Source organism: Mixophyes fleayi, chromosome 5 (genome assembly GCF_038048845.1).
Source record: "Mixophyes fleayi isolate aMixFle1 chromosome 5, aMixFle1.hap1, whole genome shotgun sequence".
Taxonomy (NCBI): domain Eukaryota; kingdom Metazoa; phylum Chordata; class Amphibia; order Anura; family Limnodynastidae; genus Mixophyes; species Mixophyes fleayi.
This window is the reverse complement of record NC_134406.1, coordinates 168,726,707-168,748,208: the sequence shown is the minus strand read 5'-3', so window position 1 is coordinate 168,748,208 and position 21,502 is coordinate 168,726,707. Positions and strand designations below refer to the sequence as shown.

At 39.2% G+C, this 21,502-nt stretch overlaps 1 protein-coding gene across 1 annotated transcript in view; it reads left to right on the top strand.

The window, feature by feature from the left end:
• SLC22A23 (solute carrier family 22 member 23) overlaps nt 1-21,104 on the top strand; it is a 103,024-nt gene extending 81,920 nt beyond the window's left edge. The window contains exons 4-10 of the mRNA XM_075213001.1: nt 1,541-1,709; nt 3,139-3,266; nt 4,330-4,432; nt 6,524-6,756; nt 8,687-8,719; nt 8,842-8,965; nt 18,085-21,104. Of these exons, the coding sequence (XP_075069102.1) occupies nt 1,541-1,709; nt 3,139-3,266; nt 4,330-4,432; nt 6,524-6,756; nt 8,687-8,719; nt 8,842-8,965; nt 18,085-18,442 (1,148 nt within the window). The 3' untranslated portion in view covers nt 18,443-21,104. The remainder of the gene's footprint in view (nt 1-1,540; nt 1,710-3,138; nt 3,267-4,329; nt 4,433-6,523; nt 6,757-8,686; nt 8,720-8,841; nt 8,966-18,084) is intronic.
• Nucleotides 21,105-21,502: the final 398 nt, after the last annotated feature.

Genomic DNA, 21,502 nt, shown 5'->3' with positions numbered 1-21,502 from the left:
AATCGTGCAAACTTCTCTAGAGCTCTCCACTGTGTGACCTCGGAGGGAGGGAGATAAATTAGAATGGCTTCATTGCAATATACGTCTTCAGTGCCTCTATAAAAGGATCCTATTGCAGCTGACCAATGAATGGATTCCTAATAAACTAGTAACCAAATTCACTGTTTATATCATGTTCCATGTTTATTTGTTTTCAATCAATTGTGGGACTCTATTCCCTATAGAAGCATATCTTAATCAGAATAAAACACATTCAGACAGTTAGGTCCTTATAGGATTGCATCTGCTATATGCTTTAATATTAATGTTTTGCTTTTGTCCTTTGTAGTGGCATTGGATTATTATTGAGTGTACATTTTGTGGGTAGATCATTTTTTAGAGTCCTGTTTTTATTTGCCAGTGTCTAGAGTGTAATTAGATTTATGTAATATTTTAAATGTGCATATATTTTTATGCTAATAATTTTGTGGTCTCCATAGTGCTTCATGGATATATTAATTTTTAGTCTATACCCTTATATTGTGGTTTTCATATGATGAATGGTTGATCTCTAGTACTGTAGTATAGCATTTGTTTTCTGTGTACACTATGAGGGGAGAGAACACTAACCACAAAGAATGGACAGCACACAAATAGCTGATGATGATTGATTGTATTCAATTCATCCCTCCCCTTTCCCTGTCTCCCCTGTTTCACACAGTGCCCTCCATGCTGCATTTGCTCCCCTTCACTTACTTTCCTATTGACTTCTTTCTTCTCTTCTGTCTTTTCCTTCGCGGCTCCTCACTGCAAATGTCCTCTTTTTCTTTATGGACCATACTAAGGTGCTATACGTTGTCCTCCATGGCCTGACCTCATCCCCTTTAATGACTGACCACAACCCCTCTTACAGTTGGCCACACCCCATTGTAGTGGGCCCCTACCGCTGCATTTCCCCCGGTGGGCCCTTCATGTCCCAGTCCGACACTGCCTGCACCTATCCCCATCCCTATCTCTCCTACTTTCTTATCATCAAGCACCAACCCCAGAATGACTCATTGTCTTCAGCCTTTACCATGGGAATATGTCAAGATTAAAGACTACTACATTTTTCTTTCGTGTTTCTTTTTACTTTGGAGAACAACTAGTCTCTTATATTTTGAAACCAATGTGAATTTCAGTTTCCAAACAAAAAAGGCTTGCGCCCTAAGCTGCAGCCTAGTCAGCCTGTTGCATAATCAGATCCTGGAAACAGAGGCTGTGTGGATGGGGAGGGAGCAGGCGATTAACAGATTGTTGGCAAAGCAACTCGGAGCTGCAAAACCTATGTAGGAAATATCCAGTTTATATGATCAATGGCATATAAAACAAAGTGATTCAGTACTACTGGTTATTATATTTTCATTCATTGAACAATGTCTATTTTGCCATGTGGGTTTTTGTAATAGGATTATCATCATAGTCCAGATACTTTTCTAACTTTTAAAATATTGATTCCGAGCAATGAGCTATGGTATATTCTATGCGTTGTATGTTATGTCTGTGTTTCTGTCTGTTTCAGGGATAGAACTCTGCCCTCCGGGCCACAGATTCATGATCACGATGGTGGCCAGTTTCATTGGAATGGCCGGACAGTTCCTCCTGCCAGGTCTGGCAGCTCTATGCAGAGACTGGCAGATCCTCCAGGCTGTCATCATCTGTCCTTTCATCCTGATGCTGTCCTACTGGTAGTAAGTTTATTAGTTCTATTCAAGGAAAGGAGAGAGATCTGCAGATTTCAAAACAAGTTTCTGAGTTGAATATATGTAACTACATTATTAGATCTTTTTCTAAATAAATTGGGTAGTTATATTTTGTTGCTAGCAGGTGCTTAACGCTGGGAAACTCTGTGTGTTGCTTGTTCCTAATGATGTTTTAAACTTGAAAAGAGCTTTTATCATGCAAATAAATCTGCACAGTGAATGCCTGTAGCAATTATGTGCTTTTTAAACTGTTTTAGGCATTATGGAAAAAACATTCCCAGTGCTACTGCTTTTTCTCAGCTTTTATTGGAATGGGATGGTTTGTCTAAGGTTGTAAATGAAACCTTTTCCTATTCAGTTTCCCCTATTACATAAGATGCATCCTACATCCTCTATAATTCAAGGGTACTTGGAGAATCTATCACAGCACTATATATTTGATATATATTACTTTCAAATAAATAACAAAGGGTGCGTATTACTGTGCTGACTATACACAAAGTAACGAGTGCTTACACTTAATATGTCCATCATGCTCTAGTTTGCTCCTCTGCAGTAAGTTTCTAGGTAAGGAGGGAGGAGCTTCCCTAAAAGATCAGACATGGGATGACTGATAGCTTGGCAATCTTGATGCAAAAAAATTCAATGTGTGGGACTGGTGGATTCATGTAGAGGGACAGAGGATAGCTGTGTCAATCAGTCAAATGACCGCAGTCTGAGCTATATGACCTCTTCCAGACCCGTCAAGACAAAAATGTGGGATGAGCTATAGTTGTCTGTAGTGGAGTAGCGATGTAATAGTAAATTAGGAGAACTGCAATGGAGAGCAGCTTGACAGTCATTAATGTATTCTACCTTCATGATTTATAACTAATGACTAATTTTGGTGGTTTAGTAGTCCTTTAAATCTTTGCCAACTTTTCTACCTTGTTTCTAGGCTATCAAGAGGCAAGGTAGAAAATAATATGATGGGCGAGGCTTGATTATGTGGTTTGTGTCAACAAGTGGGTGTGGCAATAAAGTTATCAAGCCCCACCCTGCTCACCTGCCACTTTTTTGTTTTAAGGGGTAGTTGGACTTGAATATTCCTTTGATTTATAGTCCTGCCCACCTTGTGACCGTAAAGTGCTCCCAGGAGAATTGCCTGTTGTACTGGAAGGAGGTCTCTCTCTCTCATTCAGGAGTCTTCAGGAGTAGGAAGCCATGCCTTTATATATTAAGGGTCTTCTTGTATGTGTCCGTGAACATCCTTTGCCACGATGACTCCACCAGCAGTTTACGAAACACAGTGAATAGTCATACTTTTTGATCAATTTTTTTTTTTTTTGCTGGCATAACAAAAAAATAAGATATATTTGGTTGTTTGTTATAGATATTTATTACAAATTTTAATAAGTGTTTTCTACTTTGTTCTAAGTATCTTTCCAGAGTCTCTAAGGTGGCTTATGGCTACAATGCAGTTTGAAAAGTCTAAGAAGCAGATTCTTCAAATGATTCAAAGGAACAGAGTGAACACAGAACTCGACCACAAAGGAGTAATGCCTGGTAAGTTGTGTGTGGTACCGTTGGCACCCTTAGGGTTCATACCCACTGGAGCCTGAATGTGTCTTACTACCATAGTTAACACTTGGGAAAAACATTTACAGACAGGTCTAACACTTAACACCATTGTTTCTAGCGTCACAATACCCATTCCAACTGATGCTAGCAGCTAGCTTTGCAGTAGTGTTCCACTACCTTTGTTTTTAGATTGCCTCATCCTATCTTTGTTTTTAACCTTGATTAAAAGCATTTGGAAAACCTAACATGACATCCTAAACACTAGTAAAATGTTAGTGACTAACTTATATCAAGCACGTTTTTTAACGTTTATATTCGCGTTGAAAAAATCTACCGCTACACAAGATAGTATGCCTCCTAAGAGCCAATGCATGCTTTAGCCACTCCTCTTCGCTCGTCCTGTCACAGATTAGAATATAGTCATACTATCCCCATCTTCAGCCCTTTTTTTCATTTGTCTTTGTTGATGACTTACATGCTGTGCAAGGAAACAACCACTTCTGAATTTCTGCTACCGCCTCTATGCACAGTCCTGTTCTGGCTAATATGAGTTATGGCCCTTTAAATACTAGTTATAGCCATGATCAAAGAGGAACTTTAGAAGTGGCGGAATGGAGAATGTGAATAGAATTTGATAGTCTTACAATGAAAGCAGTAGGAGAAGTGGCGGTATGCCATACCACCGTATACCAGCCAACTTCAACCACTGAGTTATATTGTAATATATAGAGAAAGTACTAAAGGTAATTTATTTCAGGTTATAGCAGAGGTTTCCATGGATTTTATTTATTAGAAGATTCACATACTAGTGTACAAGAGTCCATGAGAAGAGACCATTGAGTAAAAAAAATATCGCTGCTCTATTTTAAGCATATTTTATGATGGGCTTTGCACTTACATATTTAACAGTATATATGGGGTTGTATTCGAATATCTCAAAAAAATGTCAACTAGAGCATGCATGTTATCAACTGCTGTCTCCAGTACATTGTCATACATGTATGTATGTTCAGACTACTGTCTAAGTAGTTGTGCTGTTGTATTCCAGAATTGGATCGAGAACTCCTGAGAAGGCCAAAGAGAGTGTGCATTGTAAAAGTTGTTGGAACAAGGAACCTGTGGAAGAATATTCTAGTCCTTTGTGTGAACTCGTAAGTCTCTCTAGAATGTATAAATGGTTGAAGATGTCAGACATATTGATGCCTTGATATTGGTCACAGACAGTACTGTACTTTATCTACCATATAGGCTTAGTAAGGCACATGACTCGGACAGTCAGGATAGCAGCACAAAATTGGTTTAAAGTTAATTTTATTTACTTTTTATGAAGTTATTGCAAGCTCCTTTGCCTACGGCACAGATTTATCAAGTCAAACCTAGAGAGGAGCTGAACAATGGGTTAAAAACATACTTGCCTACGCTCCTGGAATGTCCAGGAGACTACCGAATTTCGAGTAGGATTCCTGGACACCCGGGAGAGCAGGCAAGTCTCCCACATCCTGCAAACTGGTAGCCAAAATAACGCGATTCGTGTTGAATCGTATCATTTTTGACCACCTAAACAAAGTTGGCTAGTATGGTTATGAATGTTCGGACACATGGATTCACAATGTTCTAGGACAGCATAAACAATTATACGCTGTGTCAGAGGGCCATACAATCCATCATGATGTTTATTTTACCACAAGACCAAGTACAGGTACAGCAATGCTGTCAAATTGGTATGGTCTTAAAGATGCCTATTCAATTTGTTGTCAGTATTTCCTGATTAAAGGAAGGACAGTTGCTGTACTATAACAGCTAGATAAATGAACTCAATGTTTTGGTTTGTTTTTTTAAATATAATACTTCAGTCTGGTAAGTGAGTGCATAGTACAACCGCCTAACAAAGACAGAACTGAACCAAATGTCAAGCCTTTCTCATTTAGAAAAGTGTATTCATTACACACATTGATCCTTGATTTGCTTGATTTGCACTGCTTAATGCACACAGGGATCAACATGTAGGGCTAGATTTACTAAGCGGCGGGTTTGAAGAAGTGGAGATGTTGCCTATGGCAACCAATCAGATTCTAGCTTTCATTTATTTAGTACATTCTACAAAATGACAGCTAGAATCTGATTGGTTGCTATAGGCAACATCTCCACTTCTTCAAACCCGCAGCTTAGTAAATCTAGCCCGTAGTGAGAACAAAAAGTGCGCTGGGCAGTGATGGATCAACAGGAGGTGGGAGTGGGTTGGGGGTGGAGCAGGCCTCCCTTCCCAGGCTCCCACTCTGCTCTCAGAAGAGCGGAGAGGAAGCCTCTTCAAACAACTCCCCGAGCATCATGCTCTTTTAAGTGCAGAATAGGTGGCCCGGGAGGTTACACAGTATATGTAAAGAAAAGGCAATCTTATCCTTTGCTGCTATAAATCAGATTTTATTTTTTAAAAGATACTAAAGATTCTATACATTAAAGATTTCCTCTTTAAATTTCATAAATATTCTGCTTATCATGTGTCATATTTACCCACAATCCTTCCAATAATACAGTTTCAAGATCACATTGATATAGATAGATGTGTAGATATATTTGCCGTCATATATATTTGTCTAGAGGCTACTACCTCTTACCTTTCCCCTGGTAATACATATTTTAACTATAGGCTTTCAGGAGAGAAACCTGTTAAACTGGCTGATAAAAGAAAAGGGGATACCTAGAGTAAAATATATAAAACTACTTAAACATTGCCTGTTATGTTAATCAAAAGTTTAATGTAACTTGTTAAAGAATTTAGTTTGTTTTGTTTAATTGGTGTCGCACAGTCCTCGAAGGCATAGAGACAACTAAAGATCACTACTTTTAAATTTTATTTGCATAATTACATCAGCCACGATTTCAAAGCAGCGGCTGCTATTTATGAAGTGGCTTTGATGAACTGAATGCTCAGATCTGCGTTTACTTGTTGTGTAAGATTATTATTGGAAAGAGTCATCACTTTCTCTGCGTAAATAAAAAATAGCACAATCACAATTGTGTAGTTCTGTTAAATATAGATTTTATTATGTTTTAAATGTGTTGTATCAATTACAGGGAGATTGGTTTCTTTTATACATGTGGCCTACATAGTGCATCATCATAGTGACTTTTCTAAAGAAACAATGGTTTAAAAATGGTTAAACTCTTAATAAATAAAAATGTAATGCACAGTTTCATGGACGGTTAGCGACACCAAGCTCTCTGAATGTTATTTTGTACAGGCTGACTGGCTATGGGATACACCACTGCTTTGCCAAAAGTCTGATGGACCCTGAAGTCAACATGAACATGATGCACAACTTCTATGCCAACTACTTTGCCATGGCAGGGATTACATTGGCATCATGTCTAGCTATGTGCCCAGTGGTGGGGTTTTTGGGAAGAAGAGGCGGCTTGCTGCTATTTATGATTTTAACAGCCCTGGCATCACTTCTTCAACTTGGTCTTCTTAATTGTAAGTAGCATATTTTCAAATGATCACGTGTTTGACAGTGTTGTAGGTCAAGAGCTTTTTGTGTGAATGAAGTATTCATCCCACCCTACTTCTATCTGGAATATTCTCAATTTTTGTTGATAGAATTGATTGATGTAGAGTCATCGGATTTACCAATGGGAATATTACAATAATAGTTCTGTCCTTTTCCCAATAATGCCCCAACACAACAGTCCACAGCAGTGGGGGCCTTCATTTTGTTTTCAGGATCTGCCAGTTCACTAGGTGGTCCTGTTGGGATGACTCCTATTGATCCCTCTCTTTCTGTGAGAAGAGATCCTATAACACTACATGGTAGAGGGTCTAAGGGTTTCATTTAGAAATCCATAGAGCAACGAATTTTATTAAACTTGATTTGCTACCTTTCCTCGCTGTCAATGTAAAAGTGCATGCTTTCAACATTGCATTTTAATTTACTTAAATATTTTTATTTTTATTTTACCTAAACTATCCTTTAAGAAATAACTGCACCCACTTGTAAGATTGGGTACACACTCCAGTGTTTTCAGCCCATTATTGGGCCAATCAAACGATAAACGACTGTTCGGCCCGATATTGCATTAGTGTGTGGGATGCAGTGGTGATCGTTTTAACGATGACCACAAATCCGACAACGACAAGCCCTACAAATAAAACCCGAATGTATCAGAAAACGATTGCAAAATTAACAGACTTGCCTGAAACCCGATGCTGCAGATCTCCGATGGCACCAGCATGCTGACAGCAAGTTATTCCGAACGGACAGGTCTTCGCCACTACAGCTCGACGTCATGGCGACCTCTGTCGATGTTAATTTAAAGCGGCAATGTTGGGTTAAGTGTTTAAACACTTAGCCTGAGGGGTCCCGACATTGCCGCTTTAAATTAACATTGACAAAGGTCGCCATGATGTTAAGCTGTACTGCCGTAGACCTGTCTATTCGGAATAACTTGCTGTCAGCATGCTGGTGCCATCGGAGATTTGCAGCGTCGGGTTTCAGGCAAGTCTGTTTATTTTGCAATCGGTTTTTTTGATACATTCAGGTTTTATTTGTAGGGCTTGTTGTTGTCGAATTTGTGGTCATCGTTCAAGCATACCCAACCCGTGCGATGAACAATGATCGTTCCAAAGCACATTGTATCATTTTATTTTCTTGGCTAAAAATGGCATTCAGCGATGGAACAATGTCGTTCCAGTCCTGCAGTGTGTATGCACTCATGACCGGCAGTGTCCATAGATCTCTATGGAGTGTGCAGAGTCTCGATCTATTCAGCCAATGGTTATGACAGATGAAAGTAAAACGTGTATAGTGTGTTCACATGAATCAGCATGTGGAGTGGGACTTTTTTTTTTCCTGTTGGTAAAATTGTAAAAGCTGTTACATTGGGAGAAATTTTCGGCACTGTGTACCCAGCCTAAGATTAGGCAGTAATACCTCTCCTCCCCGATGTCTATGCTTCAGAACGTTTAATTCTTCAGCCACAGTAGGCATTACAAGTTTGAAGTTCAGCACTTTCGACACCTCAATGGCTGTTGTATGGAGAGCACTGATAGGATGACTGTCACTGACAAGATCTCATGGGGGTCCTGGATAGCAGATCCCACTGTTAGTGTTAGTTGGGGGAAGGGGTGTGTTGCTGCGTAATCTTACTTGTGAGCAGAGCCTGTTCATTTCTTGGGGGCTTCCTTGTTAAAAATGACTCACAGCTACACACAATTTGATAATTTGTCTCATATCCTGTATTATCATCCCATTTAAATTCTGTTTTTGGCTTAAAAATGAATTAGGATAGTCACTTCTGTCAAATACATTTACATTACATGTAATTAAAATTGTGCAAGATGACTAATGTTATGATTTTCTTTTTTTTTTCTTTCCCTTTTCCCAACAACCTTTTCTTGTTGTAACAAGTGATTGGAAAATATGCTCAGCGTCCTGAAACAGGTATGACCTATAATCTCTGATCTGCACCTAAATGTGCGTGTTGGAAACAGCACTGCATATCACATATATAGGACTTTATTGCAGTGAATTTATCAGTGTGATCCATTCTTTATATTTTATAGGGATGAGCGAAACTGTGAAAAATAAATTCTCCATCGTGTTTTCTATCATCGGAATGTTCTCCTCTCATGCGGTTGGAAGTTTAAGTGTGTTTTTCTGCGCTGAAATCACACCCACAGTTATCAGGTATGGCTTCCATTTCTAAACACTTATGTTCTTTATGAATAAAATGGTAATTTTTAATATGGTACCCAGCAGATTTGTTTTGTATTCTATGGTTACAGTACCAATAATTCTACCAGTATGTATTTATCTGGTAGGATGTGACAGTGGTGTATCCTGGCAAACATACAATGGTTATGCAATAACCATCACTGGGGCATCACACTGAATTGCACATCCCCTATAAGTCAATTAATATGCTGTATAAGATTTGTGAAATGTGTGATAGGCAACATTGTCAACTCATCTTAACACCTACCCTTACCACAAAGGATCCTTGCACCATCTGCGCTAGTCCCCACTACCACTGAAATAGAATGGAGAGATTGGGGTTATTGTGGGGTGATGCAACACACCCCACTACTCTGACATCACTGGATTGCGACATTTATCTAAAAGAAACCTCTGTATCTGGGTCTACATATACCTTGATGCGCAAACTGGTTGCAACCCACCATATACAAACAGGTTAAATAAGCATATATAAAAATATTGCATGTATAAAAATTCAGTATTATATGGTTTGTTTGTACTGGCAAATGTTGTGCATTTACAACTGTGAGCCACATACATGCATCTAGTAGATGTAACCACATTTTTTTTTTTTTTGTGTGCTTACATTGTGTAATTAATGTTTTGTTGGAACTTTCTATTGTACATTATCAACCGCACAAGTACCTTTATCATTAATAACTTTGTAAACATAATTTGCCTAATTGGGTTCCATAGAGGACTACTAATGAAAGCACACATTAGATATAAGGAATATCCTACGTGGTATTCAACCTGTTACTGTTAGATATTCAGAATATATATAACTTCCATCTCTTGTATGCCCAAGTAACCCACTCCCCTCCAGCACTCTATATACACACACACACACACACACACACACACACACACACACACACACACACACACACACACGTTCGATCAGGATAATGTATTGAGTGTTTATCAAGTACCCGCTAAAGTCTGTATACTTACACACTGCGTACCGAGTAGTAACTACTAATATGAACTAATATGGTCTATTCCAATGGCGCATCAAAAACGCCTCATGATTGCAATTTTTCTATACATTTTTACTTATTTTATGAATTGTCTCTTAATTCTTCTCAATTTCCTACTTGTCCCTATTATGTTACAAAGAAAGGCCACATTTTTCTTCACAAGTTGCAGTTTTCTTCTAGCATGGCATTCTGTGCACTCTATTGTTTGTGTTTTATGTTGTAACAGAAGCTAACTGGCCTCATTTTACTTATTATAATAAGCACTTGTGCACAGCTGGTATGTCATTCGTGCACATGTGCTGTTTCTCCACAGTCCTTGCAGAAGGAGAGGGATTAAAAGGTTAAAGGGATACAGATTGTGAAACTGTGTGAGAGGTTGTCTGAATGTGCACCCTTCTACTGAGTCATCGCTGTGCGGATCAACAGTAACAAGAACCAGTTAGTCCACAATACAGAAAAGGAATATTATGCTTGTCAACCAAAGACATTTTCGATAAAGATACTGCGTTCAACAACTGACCAAATAATTTTAATATTAAAGCCGAGATGGATTACATTAAGTCTTAATTTACATAGGAACAAGTGAAATCACTGAGGTAAAAATTGATTACTTGTTGTTGTCTGGTTGCCACCAGTTCAGTGAATGCTGATTTGCTGTTTAGAGTTCACTGAAAATGAAGCAGCTGGAGCTGACTGACTTAAGTGTACTAACAGCCCCTAACTGCCTGCCCACAATAAGTCCCAGCTGCAGCAGGGAGTGATTCATGGGAGTCGAGTGGCACTATATACAGAGAGAATGTGGCTGTATTATATGGTATAATGCACATTTGGGGCCATATAACATAAAATATGCTGGTAAGTGTTTATACGTGATGTGGGATGCAGGGTGTTTTTTTATTATATTTTACAGGGCCCTTTTAACTATATATAGTAGCAGAACAGGTATTTATGTAAACTAAGAATCCAATTAATCAAACAGAATATTTCTTTAAACTCATCAGATTGACCTATCTACCTTCATAGAATCTTATCTCTTTGACTTTGTCAGAATCCAAATAAATGTCTCCCTTTCAGAAACGTGTGATATAAAAGATAGCATCAGACAGGGCTGCCCCCTCTCTCATCTGATTTAAGTATTTTCCATGGAGGCAAGCGGGTTAATCAAGGCTAATCCGAACCCTTCCGAGATTAGACTAGGAAATAAAAGAATGTAAACAAATGCAATTTGCTGACAATTTGTTAGCCTTGATTGTTAACCCAGTAATCGTGCTCCCTAATTTAGTAGCAAAATTTGGTAGACTTTCAAATTTCAAAATTAAATTATTAATTTGTAGTGATTAATCTCTCTACTCCACCCCAGATAGTGGTGGGCTTGAAGCAGAAGTTCTCCTGGAGCCCCTCTCAACTCAAGTATCTGGGAGTATATATAACTAAAGGTTGCAGCTGTTTCACACCAATTTTCAGCTCCTCCTAAACTCCGCTTGGACTACAAGGGATAGCTGTTCAAATGCTTGGCCTGGATACTGGATGATCAACAATGTAAAAATTGCCTAAAATCCTTTATTTGTTGCATACTTTGCTTATAAATGATCCTCCCAATTGGCTACGAGAGGTGTAGGGTTTAATAGGGAAATGTGTGTAGGGTAGGAACATGCCACGCTTAAGGCAAGATACATCGTTTAGACATAAGCATCTGGGGAGCCTATTACTTTCGCATATCACTAGTTATTACTACACAGTTATGTTAGTTATAATTCTGGAGTGGACTAGGACTAAAGCAAAACAACCCAAACAATGGATTGTCATGGAGGAATATTATTTACAGACTCTCTCTGAAGGTAACACACCATCCAACAGTAACTCCCACTCTGGTTTCCCCACTCACCTCCTTCCTATCAAACCTACATTTCTCCCCAGGCTTCAACTCAACAGACTTTGAAGGCTTGATTGCAGAGGGTGTCTTTTGGCCAGTGTGTTATCTAGTCTGGTGTCTGCCCATTTTTCTGAATCCAAACAAATTGTGGCCTGTTATACTCAGAACTATGGAGGTATCAGGCATAATTATAGGTGTTCAAAGAGAGCTTACACCTTTCAAAAGTTTGTGTGCGTCTCCTTAGAGGCCCTCATATACGATCTCGGCATTATACAAGCTAGCAATGGAGAATCTGTTGGCTCTCCTTCACTCCACAAAGATTTGAGAGAGGGACCTGAATGGTACGGGTAGAGAAAACGATTGGGTGAAAGTCTTTCAATCCACACTCACAGGTACTCGGAGGCCCCCAGGTCTTAACTCTATAGTAGTGTAAGTTTATTAGCAAAATCGCAGTGGCAAGGCCAGAGGAGGGAATCCAGATGATAACGGGTGGTCAGACATATCCAAATAACAAGTAGAAGTCAGGGCAATAAGAGTTCAAGCAAGTCCAAAACAAAGCCAAGGTCACAACAGGAAATCTAACAGGAGTCTGAAGCACAGCACACAGCAGGTCAGCTATCCAGAGGGAATGAACGCTATAACCGGCAGGGAGGCTAAGCCCTCCCTGCCTTAAATACTAAATGTAGCCAATTGGGAACAAGGAGGATGATCACATGATAGACCCCCAAATTGCTTATTTAAATAAAACTATAAACCCTAATTAGCCCACAGGCTTTACTAATTAATGCGCACGCAGCCAGTTGCCCTGTATTGCCGGGACGCAGCGCTCTGAACTTCAGCATCCGGCCATTGCCTTAGGAACGGTCAGGCTGGAAACCGGAAGTGACTTCCTGGTCGCCAAGGAGACGGCCAGGACGCTTTGGTGCCCGCAGCCGCCGCGGCTCGTGACAGTACCCCCCCCCCCCTTTTGAGGAGGGGTTAAGGAACCTAGACACCCTGGCTTCCTGGGAAATTGTTTGAAGAACTTCCTGAGAAGTTTGTCAGCGTGTAGGCGTTTCCAAGGAACCCAGGATCGTTCCTCCAAACTACGATTTTTCCATTGCACTAAAAAATGGTCTTGTCCTTGGACTTTTTTAGAATCGAGAATTTTTTCAATCAAAAATTCCTGACATTTATCCAATTTAAGTGACAGAGTTCCCAGAGGCTGAAGACATCGAAACTGACTTGATAAAAAAAACGTTTTGAGAAGGGAGCAATGAAAGGTGTTTGGAATTCTCAGGGAGCGAGGAAGTTTTAACCTGATGGCCACAGGATTAACTTGTTGGTTGATAATGAAGGGTCCAATGAATTTAGGTCCGAGTTTTTTGCAAGGTTTTCTGAGTTTGATGTTGCGAGTTAGAGAGCCAGACCTTTTGACCTACTTTAAAAGAACAAGTTGTACGGTGACGGTGAGCCAACATCTTAGACTGAAATGAGGCCCCCCTCAAGGAAGACTGAACTTTTTTCCAAATACTCTTGAGCTTAGAAGCTGTGGAACGTATTGCCGGGAGACCAGAAGAGTTGAGCGAATACAAAGAATTAGACACAGGGTGAAACCCAAAATTCCAGTCGAATGGAGAAGTACGAGTGGAAGAATGAAAACGCGCCCGGCTTCCCTGTATTGCCGGGATGCGGCTCTCTGAACTTCGGCATCTGGCCGTTGCCTTAGCAACGGTCGGGCCAGAAGCCAGAGGTGATGTCCTGGTCGTCAAGGAGATGGCCGGGACAGGAACAGGAACGAGTGAGTCGCGGCGGTGCGTGGCTCGTGACACTGCAAAACTAATATATTTTCAAAACCCCTATTGCCAGATAAAACAAAGTCATTAATAGAACATCTAAACAATGCTGCAAAGGCAGTAATACCCACCCACTGGAACTCCCATCCAACACTGAAAAGCTGGTCGTCAAGAATTGATTTTGCAATGAACATAGTGGACATAATGCCAGTGGCGAATGATAAATATGAAGACTTTTGTGCACATAAATAAGGTGTCTGGAGTTAAAGACTGAATGTGTGCAATAAACAAAGTAGCTGAGCCTTAGTCTCTGACATGGTGACATGAGCTGCATGGGATGTAATGAGGGATAGATAATTGCCCTTTACGTGTAAACGTCCTCTGTGAGGAAAAGACAAGTGATATACTACTTGTGACCTAATAGTCGACTCATTCCTCTATCTGATCACGAGACAAAATATCTCATTGCCCACTTTTGTCCTCCCAATTATCCCCTCCACAATCCGGTACTTCCCTTACCTCTCGTTTAGGTTTACCCCTCACCCTTCTTGTTCATATTTTCATTCTAAAAAATGTTTCTACTCCTGGTTAAGCTAATACATTCAATAGCTGGATTACTCTGATTCTCTTCAAGTTGTAAGCTTGTTAGAGTTGCTAAATTTGTTGTTTTTTGGGGTATATTTAAATCTCAGCTGTTCCACTAGACATTTCTTCATGGATATGTTTATTTTCTGGAATATGTCATTTTCCTTTCAATAAAAAATATAATAAAAACAAATCAAACTTAAACGTTTTTAGCCATTAGTCAGCATCAATTTTTATACCCAAAAAGAATGACTGCACACAGTGTGTTGTCAAAACTGGTGATGACACCTAAGGCTTTACTGTAAATGTGCAATCAATACACTGTGTTCAGATTTATATAATTTTAAAGCTGTTTTTAATTGCTCTAATATACATAGAAAGCCTGGCTATACGGTAAGTAAGCCAGCCTTGGAATTGTTTATATTTGGCAGGACAGTGGCTTACTGGTTAGCAAAATAGCTCTTAGGGGTATATTTACTAAACTGCGGGTTTGAAAAAGTGGAGATGTTGCCTATAGCAACCAATCAGATTCTAGCTGTCATGTTGTAGAATGCACTAAATAAATGAAAGCTAGAATCTGATTGGTTGCTATAGGCAACATCTCCACTTCTCCAAACCCGCAGTTTAGTAAATCTAGGCCTTAGTCTCTCTCGGTCTGTGTGTGTATTAGGGAATTTAGACTGTTAGCCCCAATGGGGCAGGAACTGATGTGAGCGAGTTCTCTGTACAGCGCTGTGGAATTAGTGGCGCTAGATAAATGAATGATTGTTGTCATTTTAAAGGTTTTTTTTGTGTTTTTTTCACATTACAAAAAGAAAATTCACCCTCCCTGCATACTGATATTTTCAATATTGTTATTATTTTGTTTTGTTTAAACATAAAACATACATTTGTTGTATTATTTAGCTCTGCTTGTTTCTAAAATGTTTTACCAGGTGTTTCAGCTGAAATTTTTAATAATTAAATTAATTGAATGTAAGACTGATCCTAAAATTTACATATATGAACTCATTTTCAATTGCAATTTATCAGTCTATGAGATTGGCTTGTAGGCTTCAACGTGGTTGGGCAACTATATTAACTCTAGCTACGTATTACCTGTTGCAATGAGAGGTAGACGTTTCCTAATGCTAAATTTCACATAATATTACGGTTGTTGCATCACACAGACATCCCGTCTATTTATAAAACCTCCTGAATGATTCCTTTTGTCTGGTAAATATTCCCACTATGGGGATGTATTAATCCCTGAAGTTAATTAAGTGCATCCCTTGTGGGTTGGGGAGCCTTGCCTTTTTCTTGTAACCCATTTGTTGCAGAAATGAGGATTGCTAGTGAAAGACTTTGCTTAAACTATTGGAAAAAGGAAGCGTCATACGAACCAATATGTGACCTTGTACATAATTAATTGATGGGCTACATGTTCATGAATATTGGTTTAGTCCACAAAATGACTAATCTCATCACCATTTAAGGACAAGTAAGGTGTCTGGTTTTCAGTGTTTTCCATTCCCTATAAATTCCGCTGATGTGCGAAGCAGTGTGGGAAGTACTTGCACTGATCTGCCGCTCGCACAGACTCCTTCAAGATTCTTCGAGGAATCGGATTTCTGACTTTTTTTGCTTTAACAGAAAGTGCCAGGAAAGCTCTTGGTTTTAAAACTGTAAACCGGAGCTGGCAAATCTCCCGCATCCCGCTACTGACACCCCAAAGTGACACAATTCGCGGTGAATCGCGTCATTTTGGCTACACCCCCGCGACAAAATGGCATTTCTGTCATGGGGCGGAGCCAAAATGACGCATTTGGCTGCACCCCGCCCCCCCTCCTGCCATCCAGTCACGCCCCTCTCCCGGAAACAGCTATGAGAAAGTAGGAAGTATGAGAGGTAGACCTTCGCCCCTCTAGATTCCACTCTTAAACATGGAACTGCAGATTATACTCTTAAATTCTCTCTCTGAACTGAAGTTCTGAGCAATACAGGTGGGCTTGCACTGAATGGTTTGAAATCGTATACATCTGTACACAACATAGAATAATTTAGAACAGAGGAAGTGACTGATCAGCAATAACTATGTATGTGTCAGATTTGTTCCACTGCCTGCACCTGGATGCCCACTTGTATGGTCATGTTGTTATACATGGCCCTAGAATGATAAAAATGAGTGTCTGGGTGGGTTTTGTTCATCTTTTGACAATGCCTGCCCTCTAGTGGTAGCCATGAAAGTTACTTGCATGATAAAGTGAAATTAGTTTGTCACATTTTATTTTTAATAATTATATATTAAGTTTTTTATATATCATCTACATATTCCACAACACTTTACATTGAATAATAAACCATTCACGCCTGTCTCTGCCCCAGTGAAGCTTACAATCTATATTCTCTACCACATACACACACTAGGATTAGTTTTTGTCATAATTGAAGTAACCTACCAGTATGTTTTTGGAGTGTGGGAGGAAACCAGAGCACTTGGAGGAAACCCACGCAAACACAGGGAGAACATACAAACTCCACATAGATAAGGCCATGGTCAGAATCACACCCATGTCCCCAGTGCTGTGAGGCAGCAATGCTAACCATTTCATGTTTATACGGTATTGTGTCATATGGTTTGCTTGGCATTTTGTGGAATATTCTATTTGCATTGGATAGAAATGTATATACAGAAGTGTTGTTTTATTGTTCACCATCTGTATTCGTTAAGTATTAATGCCAATTCCCTCTTAGCAAGTGTTGAAAAACAGTAACTGTTTGGGTTATCACCAGAACAATGATATCTTTGTCCTTCAGTCTGGCTCAACCGTATTAGACTAGACCAACGGTTCTAAACTTGTGTACTGAGGTACCATGGTGTGCCGTGAAGCAAACCTTTAAGTGCTAAATAGGCTGCAGGTTTACAAATGTGCTGTGCTTAAGCATTGCTGGCTGAGCTTCTGAGGTTGTTACTAGGGCGGTCAGTTTTGAACTTGAGATGCTACTTTGTGGCTCCATTGTTTTATTCTTCTGTAGTGGATCCATCATTTCCTCTATCCATCGTTTCCTGTGTAGAGGATCCATCATTCCCTCTATCCGTCCTTTCCTGTGTAGAGGGTCCATCCTTTCCTGTGTAGAGGGTCCGTCCTTTCCTGTGTAGAGGGTCCGTCCTTTCCTGTGTAGAGGGTCCGTCCTTTCCTGTGTAGAGGGTCCGTCCTTTCCTGTGTAGAGGGTCCGTCCTTTCTTTGCATCCCAGTTGTCTCTTTCTTTAACAGATGTCTAACTTAAGTTTGTTTGACATTTTAAAGACTGCCTTCCAGATTTAGTGCACAATAGTTACTTTCTGTTTATTTACTTTGTTGTAAGTATAGGTTTATTTGTATGGTGCTTTGTTGCATGTATAAGGTGCCGTACAACATATGTCAAACTGCTGTGTGTTGCTATATTTATCATTCAAAATATTCAGGATAGACACTGATTGATATTACCCAGCCGCCTGGCACACATGTACACTTTTTGCTCATTTATGATTATCATCTTTTATTTATAAAGTGCTGTACATTGAAAGATCAGAACACATGTTAATTTTGGCAGGGCCATCTTTACCTGCTAAGTGTGGGGAACATTTGATACATAAAGTACCTCAGTAACAGTTGCAAAGGCTGGTGTGCCGGGCAGGACTTCACTGTTAATTGAATTGCCCCTTTGTCTTTTGAACTGAATTTCAAATATCTCCTAATTAGATAAGAGTCTGGTCTACTTCCAATAAATTTATATATATTTGTGCATAAAATTCTCTTTTTGCTTTTCGGTAATGTCAAAAAGGCCTAATTGATTTGATTTTCTTTCCTCCTCTAGGGGTGGTGGCCTGGGACTGGTCCTGGCCAGTGCTGGATTTGGGATGTTAACAGCCCCCATCATGGAGCTGCACAATCAGAAGGGGTACTTCCTACACCATATCATTTTTGCCTGTTGCACTCTGATCTGTATAATTTGCATTCTTCTACTGCCTGAAAGTAAGAACCAAAACCTACCGGAAAACATCCTGGATGGGGAGCATTATACACGCCAGCCTCTCATACCTCACAAAAAGGGAGAGCAGCCCCTCTTGTTAACAAACTCAGAACTTAAGGACTACTCTGGTCTCCATGACTCTGTAGCCATTGGGGATGGAGTATCGGAAAACACCACAGTCAACGGTATAAGGTCAACATAGCCGGACAGCTCCCATGGAGGTATATCTCTATTTATTATCGGTTTCCCCCTTTGCACAGGTCTTGCAGACTATTGGATTATCTGATACTGGTACCCTCCCACACAGCTTCTAAGCCCCTTCAGCCCGATCAAATAAACACCAACAGCAAATCAATCTTCTAGCAACAGTCCATGATATGAAGACAAGGGAAATTATTTACCCTTATCAATAGTTTAATTGATAGCCACATTTTTCCCCCCATCTTTTTCCACCTGCACAACGGCATTGTGATCTTTGCAGTTGGTCACCCACATGTCTTTTCAGCAAATCTACATACAACCACTGATAAATATGTTGTCTTCTAAACTAGCACAAATCTAAATGATTGGAATAACGCATTATTATCAAAATCAATAGCTTGAAATATTTTGACAGGATGAAGGGGCAAAGCTTCAGTGGGAGGTTTCTGCCTAGCGGTGGTAAAGACTTTTTTTTTTTTTTTTTTTGGCCTTAAGTGTGCAGAACACTTATCAATGTAAGCCTAAGTGACTATAAAAGGGAAGACTGAGCTAATGGACTCCTAGGATTTTCTTGCTAGAATACTTGAGCAATACAGACCGACTGGGAAATGAAATACCACTACCTTGAAAGAAGTCTTTTAGCTGCCATATAGGACATGCAGCCTTTACTGAGCGTACCTAACAGTTACCCCCCCTCAGGTTTCAAGTCTTACATTGAAGAGACGTGGGAGCGGGCTTTTAGAGATGTGCAGTAAATATGTGCCAAATTCTGCCGAATCCTTCCCTCCTGTATGAACAGAACATCGCCTACTGACGTGTTGAGACTAATGCTTTTGAGATGTCTTGGCAATCTGAAATGTTGGACAGACCACATGAATTGGCAGTGCTGAATGATATGAGAGACTGTGACTACCTTGGAATCATCCCACTTGCCACTATAAAAACTTTTAGCCCTATCAATAGAAACAAAGACTCGGGACAGCATTGAACACCTTACTTTATATATCATACAGTAAGAAGTCAAAGTAAAGCAGGCCGTAGGGTTCAAGATTTATCTATCCTTAATAAGAGTCAATTTTTAGGGGGGAGGTTAAATTGCTTGGATTTAGGGAGCATTCTTGACTAGTTCAAAGATCTTAAAATTCTACAGCCATATGCCAAAGGGTCTTGTTTTAATATAGTATGCGTGTGATTGTATAGAAGTGATTGCTACTATACATAGTTGGGCAGTTGATGCAGACCAATACTCATGCAGGATTAACCACATCTAGCTTGGTGCATATATATATATATATATATATATATATATATATATATATATATATATATATAATTTATGGGCAAGTTGTCAACGCTAACATTAGGTAAATTCCACAGCTGCACCATGTATTTCCCACCCTGCAAGTAGTAGTAATAATGAGAATGAACAGTAATTTATGCCTGCAAAGGGCAGCTCTTTAAACCCTTGCCTAGAGATGAGCTTTCTCTAAGGCATCAAGCCACATGACATGCCGGTGAAGGTGTGTTAATTGTAAACTGTTACATTAGTGCTTTCTAGTTGAATACTGTTAATCATAATGTGAACAATGCTGTATGGTGGAGTTTTTAGACGCATCATGAGAGAGAGAACGAAACCTTGCGTAAGACAAAACCATAAATTGACGTGTGGCAAGTATAGTTTTGTGAATTGGAGGGAGGGAAGTCGGGGTTTGTACAGATGCAAAATTAATGTTAGTATTTTAATAAATGTTGCTAAATGTTGTAGAGCCAAAATCACGGTTTCACCTAATCGGAAGAAGTGCCATTAATTGAACTGTGAGTATTGACCTAAAGCGCACTACATCCCCTCTAGAACAGATGGGGATATGATGCACCTTATGTTCTGAAGTGTACTGTGAGTGTTTTTGGAGGAAATTTTATTTTATTCTAGGTGTTTAAAACACAAATCCCATCTATTTGTTTTATCTCATGGAAGTAATAACATAATGTACAGTAATCCATGAAATGTTGACATAGTACTGTAGACTCTTCAAACCACTAATACTAATCCTGTTATGTCCACCATTCTAAAACTTCATTCAATACGTTGGTATTTAAACTACAAGACTATTTTTTTTTTTTTTTTTTAAAAACAAACTAATTTCACACCTACAAACCAACGCAACTAATAATGGGTGAGACAAATTGTATATTTGTGGGAATTTTAAATGAAATAAGCTCTGGCTGATTGGTAAATTAATATTTGTCTGTAACTCGAACACATTGCTTTCTGAAATTTGTGGGTCCTTAATGAACTATAAAATACAAACTAGAATTTAAAAATTTGGGGTGTATATGAAACCTGCGTTTCAACCGACCTAAGCAATTTATTTTCCTGCCACAGAGTTTTGTAAAACTGTTGTCTTTTTGATCTTGTATGTACTAGACGAGGAGTGCAATGTTTTTGGTCTGGTTTTTATTTTTTTCTACCTATGTTTTAGTATACAGTTGTTTAATTTTATCTTCTTTCTCTTCAGGAGTAGTTTGGTGGTACACCCATAGCACAAGCTTTCAAATCAAGTACTGAAATGTCTTACCAACTAAATGTGTGCATGTCACCTAGTTGTATCTGTGCAAAGATTCTTTGTACTGTATGTATACAAAAATAAAAACATACAAAAGGACAGCTCTTCATTTGTGTTCTCCTTCTCACAGCACATTATTGTATCATCTCAAAGCAAGAAAAAGGACATAAACCACTTGAATAACAGCTATGCAGTATAGTTAGAAATGTGTTTATATACAAGTTGCCTTAACAAAATCATCATAACACCACTTTGTAATTAAACTGTTTAGGTTTGTTATAAATGGGTGTTAAAGTATGGGCAACCCATACAGCAGTATTAAAGCCAAACTTTGGAGATGCAAGTATCATTATAAGATGGAATTGAATACAAAAGTAAATATTTCTAAATGCACTAGGGGTGTTTCATGACTGTATACACCAATCACCCACAATATTAAAACTGGCAAGTGTAGTGACTAACATTATCTTGTTACAATGGCACCTGTCAAGGGCTGA